General features: G+C 44.0%; 1 protein-coding gene across 4 annotated transcripts in view; it reads right to left on the reverse strand.

The window, feature by feature from the left end:
- The window catches only part of TRPM3 (transient receptor potential cation channel subfamily M member 3), a 621784-nt gene that overhangs the window by 47009 nt on the left and 559319 nt on the right, over nucleotides 1-15456 (reverse strand). The window contains exons 13-17 of one of the 4 annotated variants that reach the window (XM_065406151.1): nucleotides 9348-9383; nucleotides 9058-9198; nucleotides 6193-6222; nucleotides 3613-3902; nucleotides 2569-2797 (exon numbers count right to left, since the gene is read on the reverse strand). In XM_065406151.1, the coding sequence (XP_065262223.1) occupies nucleotides 2569-2797; nucleotides 3613-3902; nucleotides 6193-6222; nucleotides 9058-9198; nucleotides 9348-9383 (726 nt within the window). The remainder of the gene's footprint in view (nucleotides 1-2568; nucleotides 2798-3612; nucleotides 3903-6192; nucleotides 6223-9057; nucleotides 9199-9347; nucleotides 9384-15456) is intronic. The other 3 variants (XM_065406153.1, XM_065406152.1, XM_065406154.1) reach the window with 3 other exon arrangements.

A 15456-nucleotide genomic window follows, 5' to 3' on the forward strand; every position in this document is an offset into this window, starting at 1 on the left:
ATTTTACCTTCTTCTTATACATGCAACACACTACACCTGGGTTGTGCGGGATCAAGCCCATCATGGTTTAGGCCCATTTGTAACCACATACACACACACCAAAGCTTGACTTTTGCCAGCATTTCATGGAAAAATCATTTTATACATATCTCCAATGAATTTATCTCCAGTAATGCCAATGAAATTATTTAGTAGGCCTGTTGGCATATGTGGAGAGAGTATATTTCCATCCCATGAGGGAGAACATTCCTGCTTTGTCTACTGGTGCCTACTAGTGCATTGCAGAGGTCATTCCAGGTCTCTGGACTGGAGCTGCCCTGCTTTTAAAGTACACCCCCGCCCCCCAACGCTGCCATATAACCCATTAAGGTGCATGAAAAAGTCTATGCTGTTCTCTCTTTTGCCTAAAGAGAGTTGCTTCAGGGAGGGAGAGTTAAAGGATAAAGGTTTATGGAATAAAGCAGAATAAATAGAGTGAACAATAAACTGAGTGTGGACATTTGGGAGGAGCTGCTGTTGGAACAAACCAAAAGGAAAATGGAATTTATCACCCTGAGGTACTTATCATGCAAAGGATAGGGCCCGGGGTCTGCTGTGTGGCTGAAGAGATACATACTGTAAAGGACAAGGCATAGAAGGGGAAATGGATAGATACACTACACTACAGTAAGCAAGATCTACTGAGTAATGAACAACTGGAACGTCTCAAAAGCAGTGATGAGCTCCCAAAATCCTAATAACCGGTTCCCTACTGGGTCCTTGGTGGTGGGGGAGACACTTCACTCGCTCCGGGTTTTCGGCGGCGGGTCCTTCACCCAGAGCGAGTGAAGACCTCCCCCCCCCCCCCCCCGCCGCTGAAGTGCCACCGAAGACCTGGTAGGGAACCGCGCGGTGAGTACAAGCCCCACGTGCCTGTCTCTCCACACCCCCCATCCGACTCCAACCCACTTCCTGCCCCCGACTGCCCCCCTCAGAACCCGGAACCCATCAACCTCCCCGCTCCTTGTCCCCAGACAACCCCCTCCTGAGACCCCCCCCACCCTAACTGCCCCCCAGAACCCCACCCCCTACCCAACTCGCCCCGCTCCCTGTCCCCTGACTGCCCCAACCCCATCCACCACCACCCCAACAGACCCCCGGAACTCCCACGCCTACCCAACCCCCCGTTCCCCGTCCCCTGACCGCCTCCCCAGAACCTCCGCCCCCTCCAACCGCTCCCTGCCCCTTATCCAACCCTTCCTCCCAGCCCCAGCCCCCTTACCATGCTGCTCAAAGTGGCAGGAGCTGCCGAGCTGCCCAGAGCCCTGGCGCCGGCGGTGTGGCGCGCTGGGGCTCTGCGAGGGGGGAAGGAGTGGGGGCGGGGCCAGGGGAGCCTCCCCAGCTGGGAGCTCAGGCGGGCCGGACAGGATGGTCCCGCAGGCTGGATGTGGCCCACGGACTGGAGTTTGCCCACCCGCCAGCCCCTTTACAACCGGTTCTACACTGGCTTCTAAATTTAACAACCGGTTCTTTGCAAACCGGTGCGAACCAGCTCCAGCTCACTACTGCTCAAAAGTCAGGTTTGCAAGATGGTCAGGCCCCCCAAGGAGAGCAAGGGGATCAGGGCACAGATGGATTCAGAAAACATATGGCTAAGAGGGAGGACTTTCCAAAATGTAAGAACATGTCCTAGTTTTAGAAAGAAAGGTACTCATGCAGAGCTCTGACAGAAGTGAGATAAGAATCTTATTAGCCACTGACACTCATTTGTTACTGATAGTGCATTAGTTCCAGTGTGATAATGATATCTTTATATCTGTGCTGTTCATAATTATTTTCTCAGATACATGCTTTTGCAGCATAGTAGAACAACCAGAGCAAGTATCGATTTTCACATGTAAAACTGATACAGGCGAGGGAATGCCCCGGTCAGGGAATATCACCACAAAACATAATTAAAAATGGCAATTCTTGGTCTGACTAGTGAATACTGTGGTGAAGGTGAATGCACCACAGCTCAGTTCCTCTTGGATAGAATTGCCTGTCAGAAAACCCCTCTCACTGGCTGTTTTACCAGAGAAATTAAGTATTAAATGGGCGTGATTGAATTATCTTCCACATCCCTTAGGGGTGGTCGGTCCAGGTTAGGTAGGAGGCAGCTTGACATGGGAATGCAGGGGTATTTGCACTGCTGCTGCATTTGCTTGTTCTGAGGATCATTCTCCAGGGTTGTCAATTCAGCACCTTTCACTAGTAGTAAATTCACTCACACACCCTTTTAATTTATTCATTGATTTTTTTAAAAAATACGGCCAAACCCTGAAGTCTTCAGTTAGGGAGACATCCTGCAGTCCTTGCTCAGTCTTTATGCCAGTAACTGTCCTATTGATCTTGGAGAGTTTTGACCAAGGACTGAGTAAGGCACTCAGGATTTGGGCCAGCAGGGATGAGCACTGTGTCATGTCACTATAAATAACACAGGACCATGCAATTAGTTTATTAGTACATCTAGTTGTTGCTGATTTGGTGTCAGCCCCCTCGCCATCCCTTAGAGCTCTTGCTCTTAATTGATACTAAGGCAGTGCTGACCTTTAGACCTGAATTTTTGCGCATCCGGAGCCGGCCCATCCACATGTCTGTGAGCAGCATTTGGCTGCAAGTGTGAGCAATGAAATCTCGGTGCTTGGCTGCCACCGCAAGCTGCAGGCACGTGGCATTACTCCAGTTCTTCAGCTCATAGGTCAGCAGTTTCATTGCCAGCTGCTCATCTTGCTTGTACGATTGGTCCAACAGCTCCACCGCCAGCTGGCCGAAATCCCTGCAACAGAGGACATTTTCATTAGCCAGCACAGTCTGCTTTGCGGAAAGTACACTGTTAATGACAGCTCCATGAAATGCAGTCGCGGTGCTGGCTGTACATGGAGGTCCACGTTTTCAAACCTGAGTGCCTAAAGTTAGGCACTTTAATAAATGTCCTGATTTAGAATACTGAGTACCCACCGCTCCCAGACATCTGCTCCCACCTGTCTGCCTGCTGTTCTCTTCTTGAAGCCCACTGTCTATCTGCAGTTAGGCAATCCAGGTCCCCATTGCTTGTTCATGATCTCATGGTCAGGTACCCTTGAAGGGGAGGCTTTATTAACCTGTGTCCAAAAATTGTTCAAATTCCTGTTGGTCTTTGATTCATGGATTTTAAGGCCAGAAGGGATTATGATGATGATCTAGTCTGACCTCCTGACATCTAGTCTGATCTCCTGATTAGTTACTTCCTGCACCTGGATACTACTTCAGCAGATTTTGAACTGAATTTCATTGGGATGGGAAAAGTGACAACAGAATCACATTCAGGCTTTGGTGGCCTCAAGATGGAGGAAAGCATATAGTCAGTATAGAGGCTTCATTCACCTTTTTGGCTCCTGTTCTATCCATTTCAGAAGTTGCACTGTTAGCACAGTTTTTAGAAGGGCTCTGTTAGCACAGGTGTGCCCTAAAAGCCACTCCTTTGGCTTCGAGGGGACTGCATTTTCCCTACATCTTTAGCAGTTAAAGCAAGCCACTCCTAAGCTGATTACTGGCAGTTTCAGCAGCCTCTCTTTGCTACTCCCTAGAAAGTATGCATGAAAGGAAATCAACCTGGAGTTGTGGTTCAGCTCCTGGGATATGTCATCCACCATGTCATTTTCTGATGCCTCGTGGGCCATGGCTTTGCAGAGTTTACAGGCCACCAGAGCCTTAGCCATAGCCTCCTCCCCATGCTGCCAGAAAAAGAGGGCCATCTTCTGACGCTTCATCAGCACAGCCCACACCATCAGCTCATGGAAGGGGAAAGGGAAATGGTTAATCTCAGGATCATCCAAATCAATATCCACTTCTTCTTCTCGTTTCTTTGTGGTCTTCCTTCCTCTTCGCAAAGGGACGTCATCCTGTCAAACAAGGAGAAAGTGTGATTCTAGGGAATGATGTGAATCAGTTTACATTGGATACAGGAGACACGACATGAGGAAGCTGACTCCCTCACCACAGGCACACTCATGTTCATGTAACTTACTTTCTTGTAATTGCTGATTAGACTGACTAATTATTCACTATGACCAGCCCACATTCTGAGTTTCTAGGACGAGAATTTCTGCTGCTTCCCACTACTCCTCCCTACACAAACTTACATAACTAATTTCACATTCACTGAAAAAAATGATTCACAGAATAAATGTGATGCATATGAAATAATGATTCAACACTCCCAGCTCCTGCCTGGTGGGAAATGGGAGACTGGGAATGTCAATCTAACCTGGCCCTTCCCCGTGGTAGTGCAGAGCACTATCAGAACATGCCCAGGTTCCTCCTGGGAAAGCAACCCTTACTTTAAAGCTTTTGGTTTGTCCATTTACCTCTGAGTTTTTAATCTCATTGGGGTGGATACATTCACCTCTTTTCACTCTAACTGCATTAGAGAGAACAATGAGGGAGACGCTGGAGGATGCTTCATCAAAAGATGGTAGCATTGCACTGTTTTGTCCTTTCCCCACTTCTGTCTCATTCTTAGTGATCTCCCATCCTGATCTTATCAGTGGGGTAACCTATCTCTCCTCACATACTATCCCACTCCCTCAATTCTGTGTCCTTTCTTCTCCCCTTTCCCCCTCCAATTCCATGTTATTTCTTCTTGCTTGCCTGTCCTGTTTATTTCCATCCTCTCATCTTGTCCTATAACTTTTCTTTGTCCTTCTGTTCCCAGACTGCGTGCGCTGAACTTTGCTCCTTGTGTGAGCAGCAAAGTAAAACTTATCATACAAAATCTGAGCTCTCTGAAGTGCCAATGTACAGCATTACAGAGGCTGAAGGATATCGGGTTATTGAAGATTGACACTGCACTACACTAATGCCCTCCATTCTATCTCAGCTCAAGTTCCCAAGTAAAGATATTTTACTTCTGAAAATCTTTATTTTAATATTGTTTACAATTAAATATAGTTAAAAAGTGGTCATAAAAGTGACAATTATAAACCAATGATATTTACAAAATAATTAAGGCTGGGATTTGTGAAAGTGGTCCCATTGATGGCATTGGGAGTACAGACAGGACAAAGTGGAGGGTTTTTGAGAATCCCAGCCTAAATAGCATGTAAAATAATTTTAAAAAACTATACTCAGTGCTTCACATTTTCCATAATTAGGTTGCCATGAAAACTGCTACAGAATCCAACCACTTGACACAGAATTATGCCCCAGAATTGAAGTTTTCATTAAAAGAGAGAGGCGTCTGTCCCATATAGTTGTAAAGAAAACCTTCAATATCTGAGAAAAACATGAAACAGTGCAGTAATGGTTTGCTGAGTCTGCAAACAGACAGCCTGAAACAAGTACTCTGAGAAGTGCAAACCACTCACATTCAACTAAGTATGGTGCTCACGCTGAAACTTAAAAACAAGAATCTAATTGCTAACAAATGCCCTGATGGGCATGGGCTGGATTCTGGTGCCCTCACTCACATTAAGTAGTACCTTCTCCTTCATGTAGTTCCACTGAAGAAAACAAGACTATTTGTGGAGCAAGGCACTACTCAATATGAATAACAGTATGTGCATCTGACCCTATTTTAGAAGAAACATTCATGTAATGTGGTTATCTATCCATTGCTGTCGGATGTGGTAGCAGGTATTTGGCTAAGGACAGCGAGGCATCTAATGCTATTTATAGATTCTGGAGTGGCAAAGTAGGATTTTGTTCTTCCCTGCACCCCGAACAATTGCCTCTAACCTTTTCTACAAAGGGAAAAGAAAAAGTCAAAAGCCTCAGCCACGTCAATGGGAATCGGGCATCACATCCTATATTTGTTTGACCTCTCTGACAGCTTTCTATTTTTATAGTTGTTGGATTGGGATACTGGTTTCAAATAGACTGTACTATTTAAAACAATATGTACCGATTTCACCAACAGAGACCTAGAGATAACAGGATTTACTTCCCCCACCTTTTTTTTTTAGTTTGTCTATGGGGAAGCATACTGAGAAACTGATTTTCTATTTGCATTTATATAAACAATTTACTTTGGTGGAAAGTACAGCCTTGTGTGTGATTAACTTCTCATTCTAAATCTGTGGAACTTTTAAAATATATTAATTACGAGAAGTCTCAGATAGTATATTGCTGATTAATTTGTTTGGTGAGAAAGGGAAGTGAATTTAACATTAAGATTTATTACATGTCACCTACCTCCATTCCCAGAAGTTTCAGGGCTTTTGGCTGTACAAAAAAAGAGTGTAATAAACCATTATATAGCCTATCCATACCAACAACATTTTAAACAAAATTATATAATCCTAGTTGTCCCCTCTTCCCCAAGATTCCTGGCATAAGTTTGGCCCCTACCATAAGTTACAGCAGCTCTAATTTGTGCTGGATGGCAACAGACACTAAGGCGCCATTCCATCCATTGAGGATCCCGGGAGCTCATTAGCATTCTGGACATGTACCCTTCACCTGACAACCCCCCTAACAAGAAGCTGCAAAAGAGGGGGCACTCTGCTGGCTCTGCATCTCTCTCAGGGATTCTCCCATCTCCTCATAGAGCAGATATAGGGCCCTTTTTTTCCACTGCTTCAGCAATTCAAAGGGATCAAGGATCTGGCCCAAGGTTTACAAGGCCTTAATTTATACAGTTTTTCCACTGAGTGGCTGAGGGAAGGGAGCATTTCTCTGCAGAGAAAAGAGTGCATTTTGCTACTTCAAAAAATAAAATAAAAATGAAATGACAGAAAAGCCATCCCCAGGGTGGAATTGGCAAAAAAACCCCAAACAAACCCAGCAGGTCTCCAGTTTTCCTTTGGATGTAAACATTTCATAGCAGCTGTTGTACTATCAGGACCAATGTCTGCTAGGATGAGATCATCAGAGTCATATTCATATATGTCTCTAGAAAGTGAACCCATATGTGAAATATCTGTGTTGGCTAGAGAGTAAGCGAAGAGAAGTTGTTATAACTAGAAGTTTCATGGAAGACAACCAAATTCTGCTTTCAGTTCCACTGCTGTGAATCTGGAGAGACTTCATTAAAGACAAGAATGAACATCACTTTGTTTTATAAAGACTGACAAATTACTCCAGATTCACAGCAGTATAACGTCAAAAAATACAAAACTGTGCCTTGAACCTGCACCCTTTGCACTCAAGGAATGCAGGATCAAGCCCATTTAGAGTTATGATTTTTCCTGCTCTGAAATCTCCATGCCACTTACAAAGGTTTCAGCACATACCAGGGAAATTTCTCTCTCTCTTAATTCAATTTTTTTCCCAGTCTAACTGCAGTATACTACCTATTACAGGGGCTGATCCAAAGCCCATGAAAGTCAATGGAAAGACACTCATTGCCTTCATAAGGCTTTGTATCAGAACCATTCACAGATTCATATTCATAGATTTTAGGGTCAGAACGGACCATGATGATCATTTAGTCTGACCTCCTGAGTAACACAGGCCAAAGAACCTCACCTAATAATTTCTGCAGCCAGCCCATAAAATAGCTTGTGTCAAGAGCTGACTTTCACTAGGTCGCAGTGAGGCAGCTGTTCTGCTATGCACAAAACCCAGATCATAATGAACTGCTAATCAGTAGAGAGAATTGTTGCTTTTAAAAAATCTAGAACCCAGTAACAATCTTTATCCTAGACTCAGGGCAACAGCAGCTGGATCCTAGCAGCAAATGACATGCATGTATTGATTTTTCCTCTTATAACTTCTATCATGGGAAGAAAACTACCAAAATTCAGCCCCTTACTGAATTGACTCCCAGCACCTTTTTGTTATTACCACATCAGACAGGCCCGTCGACAGGGGGAAGCAAAGGGGGCAATTGCCCAGGGGCCCGGGCTAGCAGCGCAGTGGGGTTAAGGCAGGCTTCCTGCTCGCCCTTGCTCTGCGCCGCTCCCAGAAGTGGCCGACACGTCCCTGCGGCCCCTGGGTTGAGGGTCTCCGCGCGCTGCCCCCATCCCAAGCGCTGACTCCACAGCTCCCATTGGCTGGAAACTGCGGCCAATGGGAGCTATGGGGGCGGTGCCTGTGGGCAGTGGTGTGCGGAGACCCTCTGGGCCCCCCGCCTAGAAGTCGCAGCCAGAGGGATGTGCCGGTTGGTTTGGGGAGCTACCAGAGGTAAGCACCGACCCCCTGATCTCCTCCTGCACCCCAACTCTCTGCCCCAGCATAGAGTCCGCACCCCCTCCCACACCCAAACTCCCTCCCAGAGCCTGCACCCCACATCCCTCCTGCACCCAATCTCCCTCCCAGAGCCCGACCCCTCACCTCCTCCCACACCCAAACTTCCTTCCAAAGCCTGCACCCCACACCACCTCCCGCACCCAAACTTCCTTCCAGAACCTGCACCCCGCACCCCCTCCAACAACCAAACTTCCTTCCAAAGCCTGCACCCCGCACCCCCTCCCGCACCCAAACTCCCTCCCAGAGCCCGCACGCCTCCCGCACCCAAACTCCCTCCCAGAGCCCCCTCCCACACCCATTCTCCCTCCCAGAACCCGCACCACGCACCCCTCCCGCACCCAAACTCCCTCCCAGAGCCTGCACCCCTCACCCCTCCCGCACCCAAACTGCCTCCCAGAGCCTGCACCCCACACCCCCTCCTGCCCCCCAACCACCTGCCCCAGTCTGGTGAAAGTGAGTGAGGATGGGGGAGGGAGGGAAGGGGATGGAGTGAGCAGGGGTGGGGCCTCAGGGAAGGGGCAGGACAGGGGCGTGGTCTCAAGTAAGGAGTGGGGCAGGGCAAGGGTCTTTGGGTTTGTGTAAATAGACAGTTGGCAGCCCTACTGGGCGGGCATGTGGAAGCCCTGGCCGTGCCAGAAGAGCGCACCCGGCAACTCACTGGGCACCAGCAGTGCAGCCAGCAGCTCGCTGGGCATCAGCCAGCACAGGTGCAGCACCGTGAAAATGTCAGGCGGACCGTGTCTGTGCGGGCGCAGCCTGTGTGTGCGTGGGGGCCCATTGACTGTTCTGTCCTGGGGCCCGGAATTGCTGTTGGCGGGCCTGACATCAGAATCGCAATACTACTGGTAAAGAAATACAACTCCTTACCCTCTTGGGTCCAAACAAATTGTGGTAGAGGGTTCTGAACCGTTTTCGGGTGTAGTTGCAGCGATAAGCTCCTCCCATCAGGTACTCAATTACCAGGCCAATATCAATCAGACTTATCCTGTAATCCGGAGGTAGGTTACCCTATCAAATTAAAGAAAAAGGAAAAGAAACAAAGAGACAAAGCTGATTGGTACAGATACCATTCAATGTTTCCTCTAACTATATTAGAGTAAAACAAATACAATTAGTTAAGAAACATAGGAATGTATTATGCTGGTTAATTAATTCACCTTAAAATAGATCCAACCGAAACCTGGATATTCTCGCTTGGAAAGAAGACATAAGTAAATAAGAATGTGCAGTAATCCTTGGTAGTAACAGAAGATAATGTCAGAAAACAATACTCAATTTCTTCTGCTGGGAGAAACAAGAAACACCACTGCAGAACAAAAAGCGTGAGGACAGAGCATTTCCCTAAAGGTCAAGCACACTTGCTGAACTCTAGACCCTCTGTGAGATATGTTTTCCACACAATCTGCTCACAGCATCTCTTCGGCTGAATGTTTGCACTGGCATCCATTTGGGCTGCCTTCTCTGTCAGTCCATTGTGAAGGAAGCTCTATCATTTGCAAACAGAGGCTTTGCAGCTCCTTAGTTGTGATCTCTATTTCCTAAAAGCATGTTTCTTCCCTACATTGCATTATTTAATAGTTAGCACTCATCATATAAAAGGAAAGGGGGAAGAAGTTTCATTAGCAAGGTATGTCCACTTAAATGTGGACTTAAATCTCTTTTGCTTGAAATGAGTCTTTAAAAAAACTTGTTAGAGTCAAGGAGATATGTCATCATCTGCTTTGTAGAAAACATTAAACTGGCTCATAAAGTGCCTATTTTTTTTGCTTTACATACATAGGCCAGGAATGCGGTGAGCATCAAGTAATTCTGATTCTTATCCAATTCTGTTTTATCTAGAGTTTTAGGAGCAAATATATAAGCCCAATGATTTTTTAACACACTGCCCCTCTTGTGGACTTGATGCATTTTATTTTAAGATAGTTTAAAGGGTAAGTTTTCAGCACAGGGTTATTGCTACACAACTCCCATTAATGCCAATGGGGGCTACTCAGATCCTTTGTCATACACTGCTTTGAAAAATGACCCCTTGATGTCCTGGATAATCTCTGGGACTCTGGGTGCTGCTGAGCTGAAAAACCAGTTCTGACCCATTGCGCCACTGTTTCTTACCCTTCCTGGTACTGGAATAAATAAATTCATATTAATTTCCATGCCATCATCAAGCACCTTTAATTTTAAATGGACAAGGCCAACAATAAATATACAGAATATTTATGGCTCCAACTTTGTGTGCTCCCTGGCCCATTCCCTTCTACTCCCTGTTATCAGTGCTGCTAATAATGACCCAAAGGTCATGAGTTCCATGCAGCTTACTGCATGTGAAGCTATGAAATCAGACCTTAGAACAGTTCTCTCTGCTCTGCATGTAAAGTGAGGTCCACTCAGATACTACTGTGATGAGCATGGTATAACAGTATACATAGACTAGAATAGAACAGAACAATGGCCTGGAGAACCACAGGTCCTCTCTTCCACACCTTTATTCACTAGACCCCACCATCAAAATCCCACAGAGCAGTGCCCTCCCAGGTCTCCCATGGAAGAGTTCCTGGAAAATTCCAGAGATGGAAGGACAGTCCCACAAAGCTGGCATTTCTCTGTTTCCATAGGGGAACTCTGCAAGAGAAAGCTTTGGTCCACTCACAGAGTGGTGGGGCAGTCAGGGACTAAGTAAGGGATACCTCCACGCAAAAATATTTGGCTTTTTTATAGCGCACTGCCTGTGAACAGTTCACAAACAGAAAAGAGGCATAATTCATAAAATTAGTCATTATGAATAATTTGCCCAACTCTGATGATAATATTAAGAAAACTCCAGATTAGCTACAGTCTGTCTGTATATCATTATAGGAAACATGACAATTCTGGGTTAATTAGACATGGAATTAAGCCTAAGAGATCAATTAGCCCATCCATGAACAGAGAATTGTATCACAGGGAAAAATATGCTATAATACAACAATAGCTTTTATAGTAAAACTAAAATAAGGCAGCAAAATTGCAATTGTTATCTTAATACTACTATTTAATGTACTCTAGTAAAACCATTATGTTTGCTATAATGATAAGCAGCATGGACTGTAGTTAATTTGTAGTTTTCTTAATATCATTACACCTGGGTTATTAATTCAAAATAATTAATTTTATGAATATTCCTTCTTTTTCTCTTTGGGAATTTTTTGCAGACAGAGGTCTGTAGAGGTTCTGTACATCTGCCTGACTTCTATGCAGATGTGTTTATTTGATTTAGATTAATAAAGCATACATTATAAAACATTCTGAGGGACAGATTGTGATGATTTTAAGAACCTTTATGTACAATTTATAAATTCAGTGTGAGATTCTGAATTCTATGTATCTTTGCCAAGCTACCAACTCTATTTTGAAAATGAGGGCTAGTTGCCTTCTCCATGGTCTCTCTGCCTCCATGTTGGACTGAAATTCCAAGGTGTAGTGATACAGGGCAGACAATAGAGGGACATTAACTTAGGATGAGCCTCCATTCAAATATAAACATCCTAGACAATAGGCAGGCTCCCACACAGAAGAACTGGTTTGTCAGGGGAGAGGTTGCCTGGCAACAAGGTCACCTGGTAGGAGTCTGGGATCACCTAAGGAGGCTGATCCAGGAGTCACCTGACAGAAGGACTGGAAGGTTGTAAAAGGGTTCACAGGGGGAAAAACCCTCAGAGAGACACTCGCAGGAAGTTTGGGCAGGAGAGGGGAAGTAAATGGATCATCCAAGATCTAAGGAGGCAAGCTTGGGAGAGAAGACTCCATGTTTCATAATCCAAGCCATGCACTGTGATTATGAAAGATCCTGGATGGACCCAGACAGCCCTGACCTCAGGCCAAAGAATGCTCTGAAGCGATGAGAAAACTGAGGTAGGGAAATGCATGTAGGGTTTATTATTTTTGTATAGATCTGTGTATTTCTCATGCTGTTAAAGAAAGATCAATAATGTGCTAGAATTTGGTGCAATGTCTGTATGTGTTCTGTGCTTCACCTACCACGTGCTCTGAGAGTTAAATTGTGACCAGAATGTCCAGCATGGCTGGAGGTCTGGGAAACTGTGTGTTTACACTATGGGAGAGTCTGAAGGGGTCAGCACTGATAACCGGGACTACACAGTGGCTCTGCACTGCTCCTTATGAAAGACTGAGCCTAATAGGCATGATCTATCGATGTGATCATAACCGATAACATGTTTGTGTTCTGAGCACTGTAATGAAAATGAACATTTCTCATTAAAAGAAGAAAAATTAAAACTATTGGCTTTTTAAAAATGGTTCTCTCTGTCCAGAATGTTTGAGCCAATGTGAGTTTTACCTGAGTAAGGACTGCAGGCGCTAGCCTTCTCTTTGTGATCACATGTAAACAGGAACCAATGACAAAGTGCCATATAGGAGACTTTTATGTAGAGCTGCTTTATAACTGTTCTAAAGGGAAAGGTTAAAATTCATTCCCTGGCAGAAATGGGAGCAACTATTTTTGAAGTTAATGAGAATTGCATCTCTTTACAAAACTCCCATTGACTTCAATGGGAGCAGTTTTGGACACCTCAATAAATGAATGTTCTGCAGTAGAAACATGTTCAGTGGTAAATATTAGTTAAATAAACACAATATATAATATCCTATAGCATATATTATATATATATATATATATATATATATATATATATATAATAATGTTGAACTCAATACTTTATCATATCATAGTTGAGATTTTCAAAGTAACCTAGGGATTTAGACACATCTTCCAATACATTTACCTGTACTTTAATGGAAGATGTGCCTAAATCCCCTTAGACAGTTTTGAAAATTTCAGTCAATGTAATGATCAATGGACACTTTGTTGAAGAAACCTTGTAAAACAATAGCCAAAGCACACATTCTATAATACATACACAGGGCTCAATCCTGTTAAGCATGGGAATAATTTTATATAGTGAATAGTCACTTTTCTTTCCCATTGACTTTAATGCGTGCCAGAGCGTTTGCAAGATCAGGCCCACATAGCAAATATGTCCATTCTGTAGTAGATATGAAACTGCTCCCTGTTTTTAACTGTAATGGACAATATTAGGTTTCATTAAGCTATTGTAAATATTCTAGGATGTATTATAACTATTTACACTGTCACTACACATTATACTTAAGTCAGTGCTTGTGAATACTGTACAGTGCTTGTGAATACTGTAGCAGAAGCTGCAGCAAATAAACTGATTAATAATAAGGCTCAGTTCATATCCCAAGTCTGGCTGTAGTGGCAGCACAATGATGCAAGCTGCCCATAACCCTTAATCCTCAGGCAGCATGGAACCTACCTATACAACACAGGTACGAAAGAGGACAGTTTGAGCCAATGGTACTAATAGTCTGAAATGATCCTGAAGTAAGCTTTATGACACCAGTGCACTATTCTTCCCCTCTCAAATTCTAACGTGTCAGTGGCATTCCTTTCACTAGGGCAGAACTGTTTTTATTTGTAACAAATAATGACCATTTCTCATTTTCTATACTAAGCGTTCAATAGTATTTCACAAATACTGACTGGTGATAAAACTATGCTTCACAGTTCCCTGTAATACAGGAATCCAGAAACTGTCTCTAGAACTAAGAGCAGTGAAATTTGAATGTATATATAACTAATGAGCAGGATGAACATCTATTCATTAAGAATAAACAAATGAAAAATACTAACCTGCTGATCTGCATGACTTTGCATGAATAGGGTCCAAAGGTAGGGCAGAATCTTATTTATTTTTTTTAAAAAGTGACCAGTAGAGGGCAATCTCTGCTCACAAAAATAGTGTCAAGACACAGTCAACTCCATTTTTTCCTGCTGTTTATTTTGAGTGTATCATTTGAACAACAATCTGATGAAAATAACCACTGTGGGGAAAATTCTGTTTGCCTTTACATAGGTCCCTTTGACATCAGTGAGGCTGTGTGTATGAATAAGGCAAACAGAATTAGCTTTACTTTCAGTGGCTGAACTAAGGGGATCAAAAGTGGGAGATGGACACAGTTCTCCATAAACCATAGTAATTAGAAAGGAGAGAGTATTCTCTTTGTTGATTGATACATTTAGAATTCAAACCCTGAGTGTGGCTGTAATTCTTTTAGCTTTTTTTCTTAGGGCTATACTGTAAACAGCTACATTGAGGTAACAATCTCCACAACAATATTTGGAAACTCTCAGGAGAATGTGAATCAGAATCCACAAAACAAATACAAGCTTCCATAAATAAGACTGTGGCAATGTACCTTCCTCATTGCATAATAGTCTGTTCTAAAGGGAATCCCAATAGTGCTATCAGAACTCCTATAAACCATGAATCTCTTCAAATTAAAGGAAAAATCTTAGAGATTTAGGGTGATACATTTTAATATACTATGGCAAATTCAACATTGTTTTCATGTTTCTTTTTCAAGCAGTTATTTTTGATTCTGTAATTTGCCAAGATACAGAAGATAATTCACATTTTACAGTAGAACATTTACAAATTATTCTAGCTATGAAATAAAATGCATATAGTTTGTGCTAGTCCTGGAAGTACCAGGTTGAGGTGGCAGATTTTAAATCTCTTTGGTGTTTATAGTTTTAGAGACTGCCATTAAGATTGAAAATTTAACTATCTGGCTTCAAAAATTTATCTAAACTAAAAGACTAGCTTCTACCCAACAATCTGCCTCTGTCATGCACAGTGAACCATTTCACTGTCAAATAATGCTATGTTCCATTGAGAGGTTATTTTCAAGAATGTGTTTGCATTTAAATTCGTGTCAAATCTCCTGACTGATCGATTGACTAGTAAGGGATTTGATTGCTCAGGTGCAGGACTGTGGTACAATGTCAGATATCAGCCAGCACGGCATAGGTATTTTTCATCATTGACAAAATGAAAAGAATAGGCCGGGGTCGGCAACGTTTGGCACGCGGCTCGCCAGGGTAAGCACCCTGGCGGGCCGGGCCAGTTTTATTTACCTGCTGACGCGGCAGGTTCGGCAGGTTCAGCCGATCGCGGCCCCCACTGGCCGCGGTTCGCCGTCCCGGGCCAATGGGGGCGGCGAGAAGCGGTGCGGGCGAGCGATGTGCTGGCTGCGGCTTCTTGCCGCCCCATTGGCCCGGGACGGCGAACCGCGGCCAGTGGGGGCCGCGATCTGCCGAACCTGCCGCGCATACATTTGCTCAACATAAAGGCAAGTGTTAAAGAAAGAAAGATTCTACATGAGGAAAAACAACAACAAAAACAA

Source organism: Emys orbicularis, chromosome 6 (assembly GCF_028017835.1).
Source record: "Emys orbicularis isolate rEmyOrb1 chromosome 6, rEmyOrb1.hap1, whole genome shotgun sequence".
Taxonomy (NCBI): Eukaryota; Metazoa; Chordata; order Testudines; family Emydidae; genus Emys; species Emys orbicularis.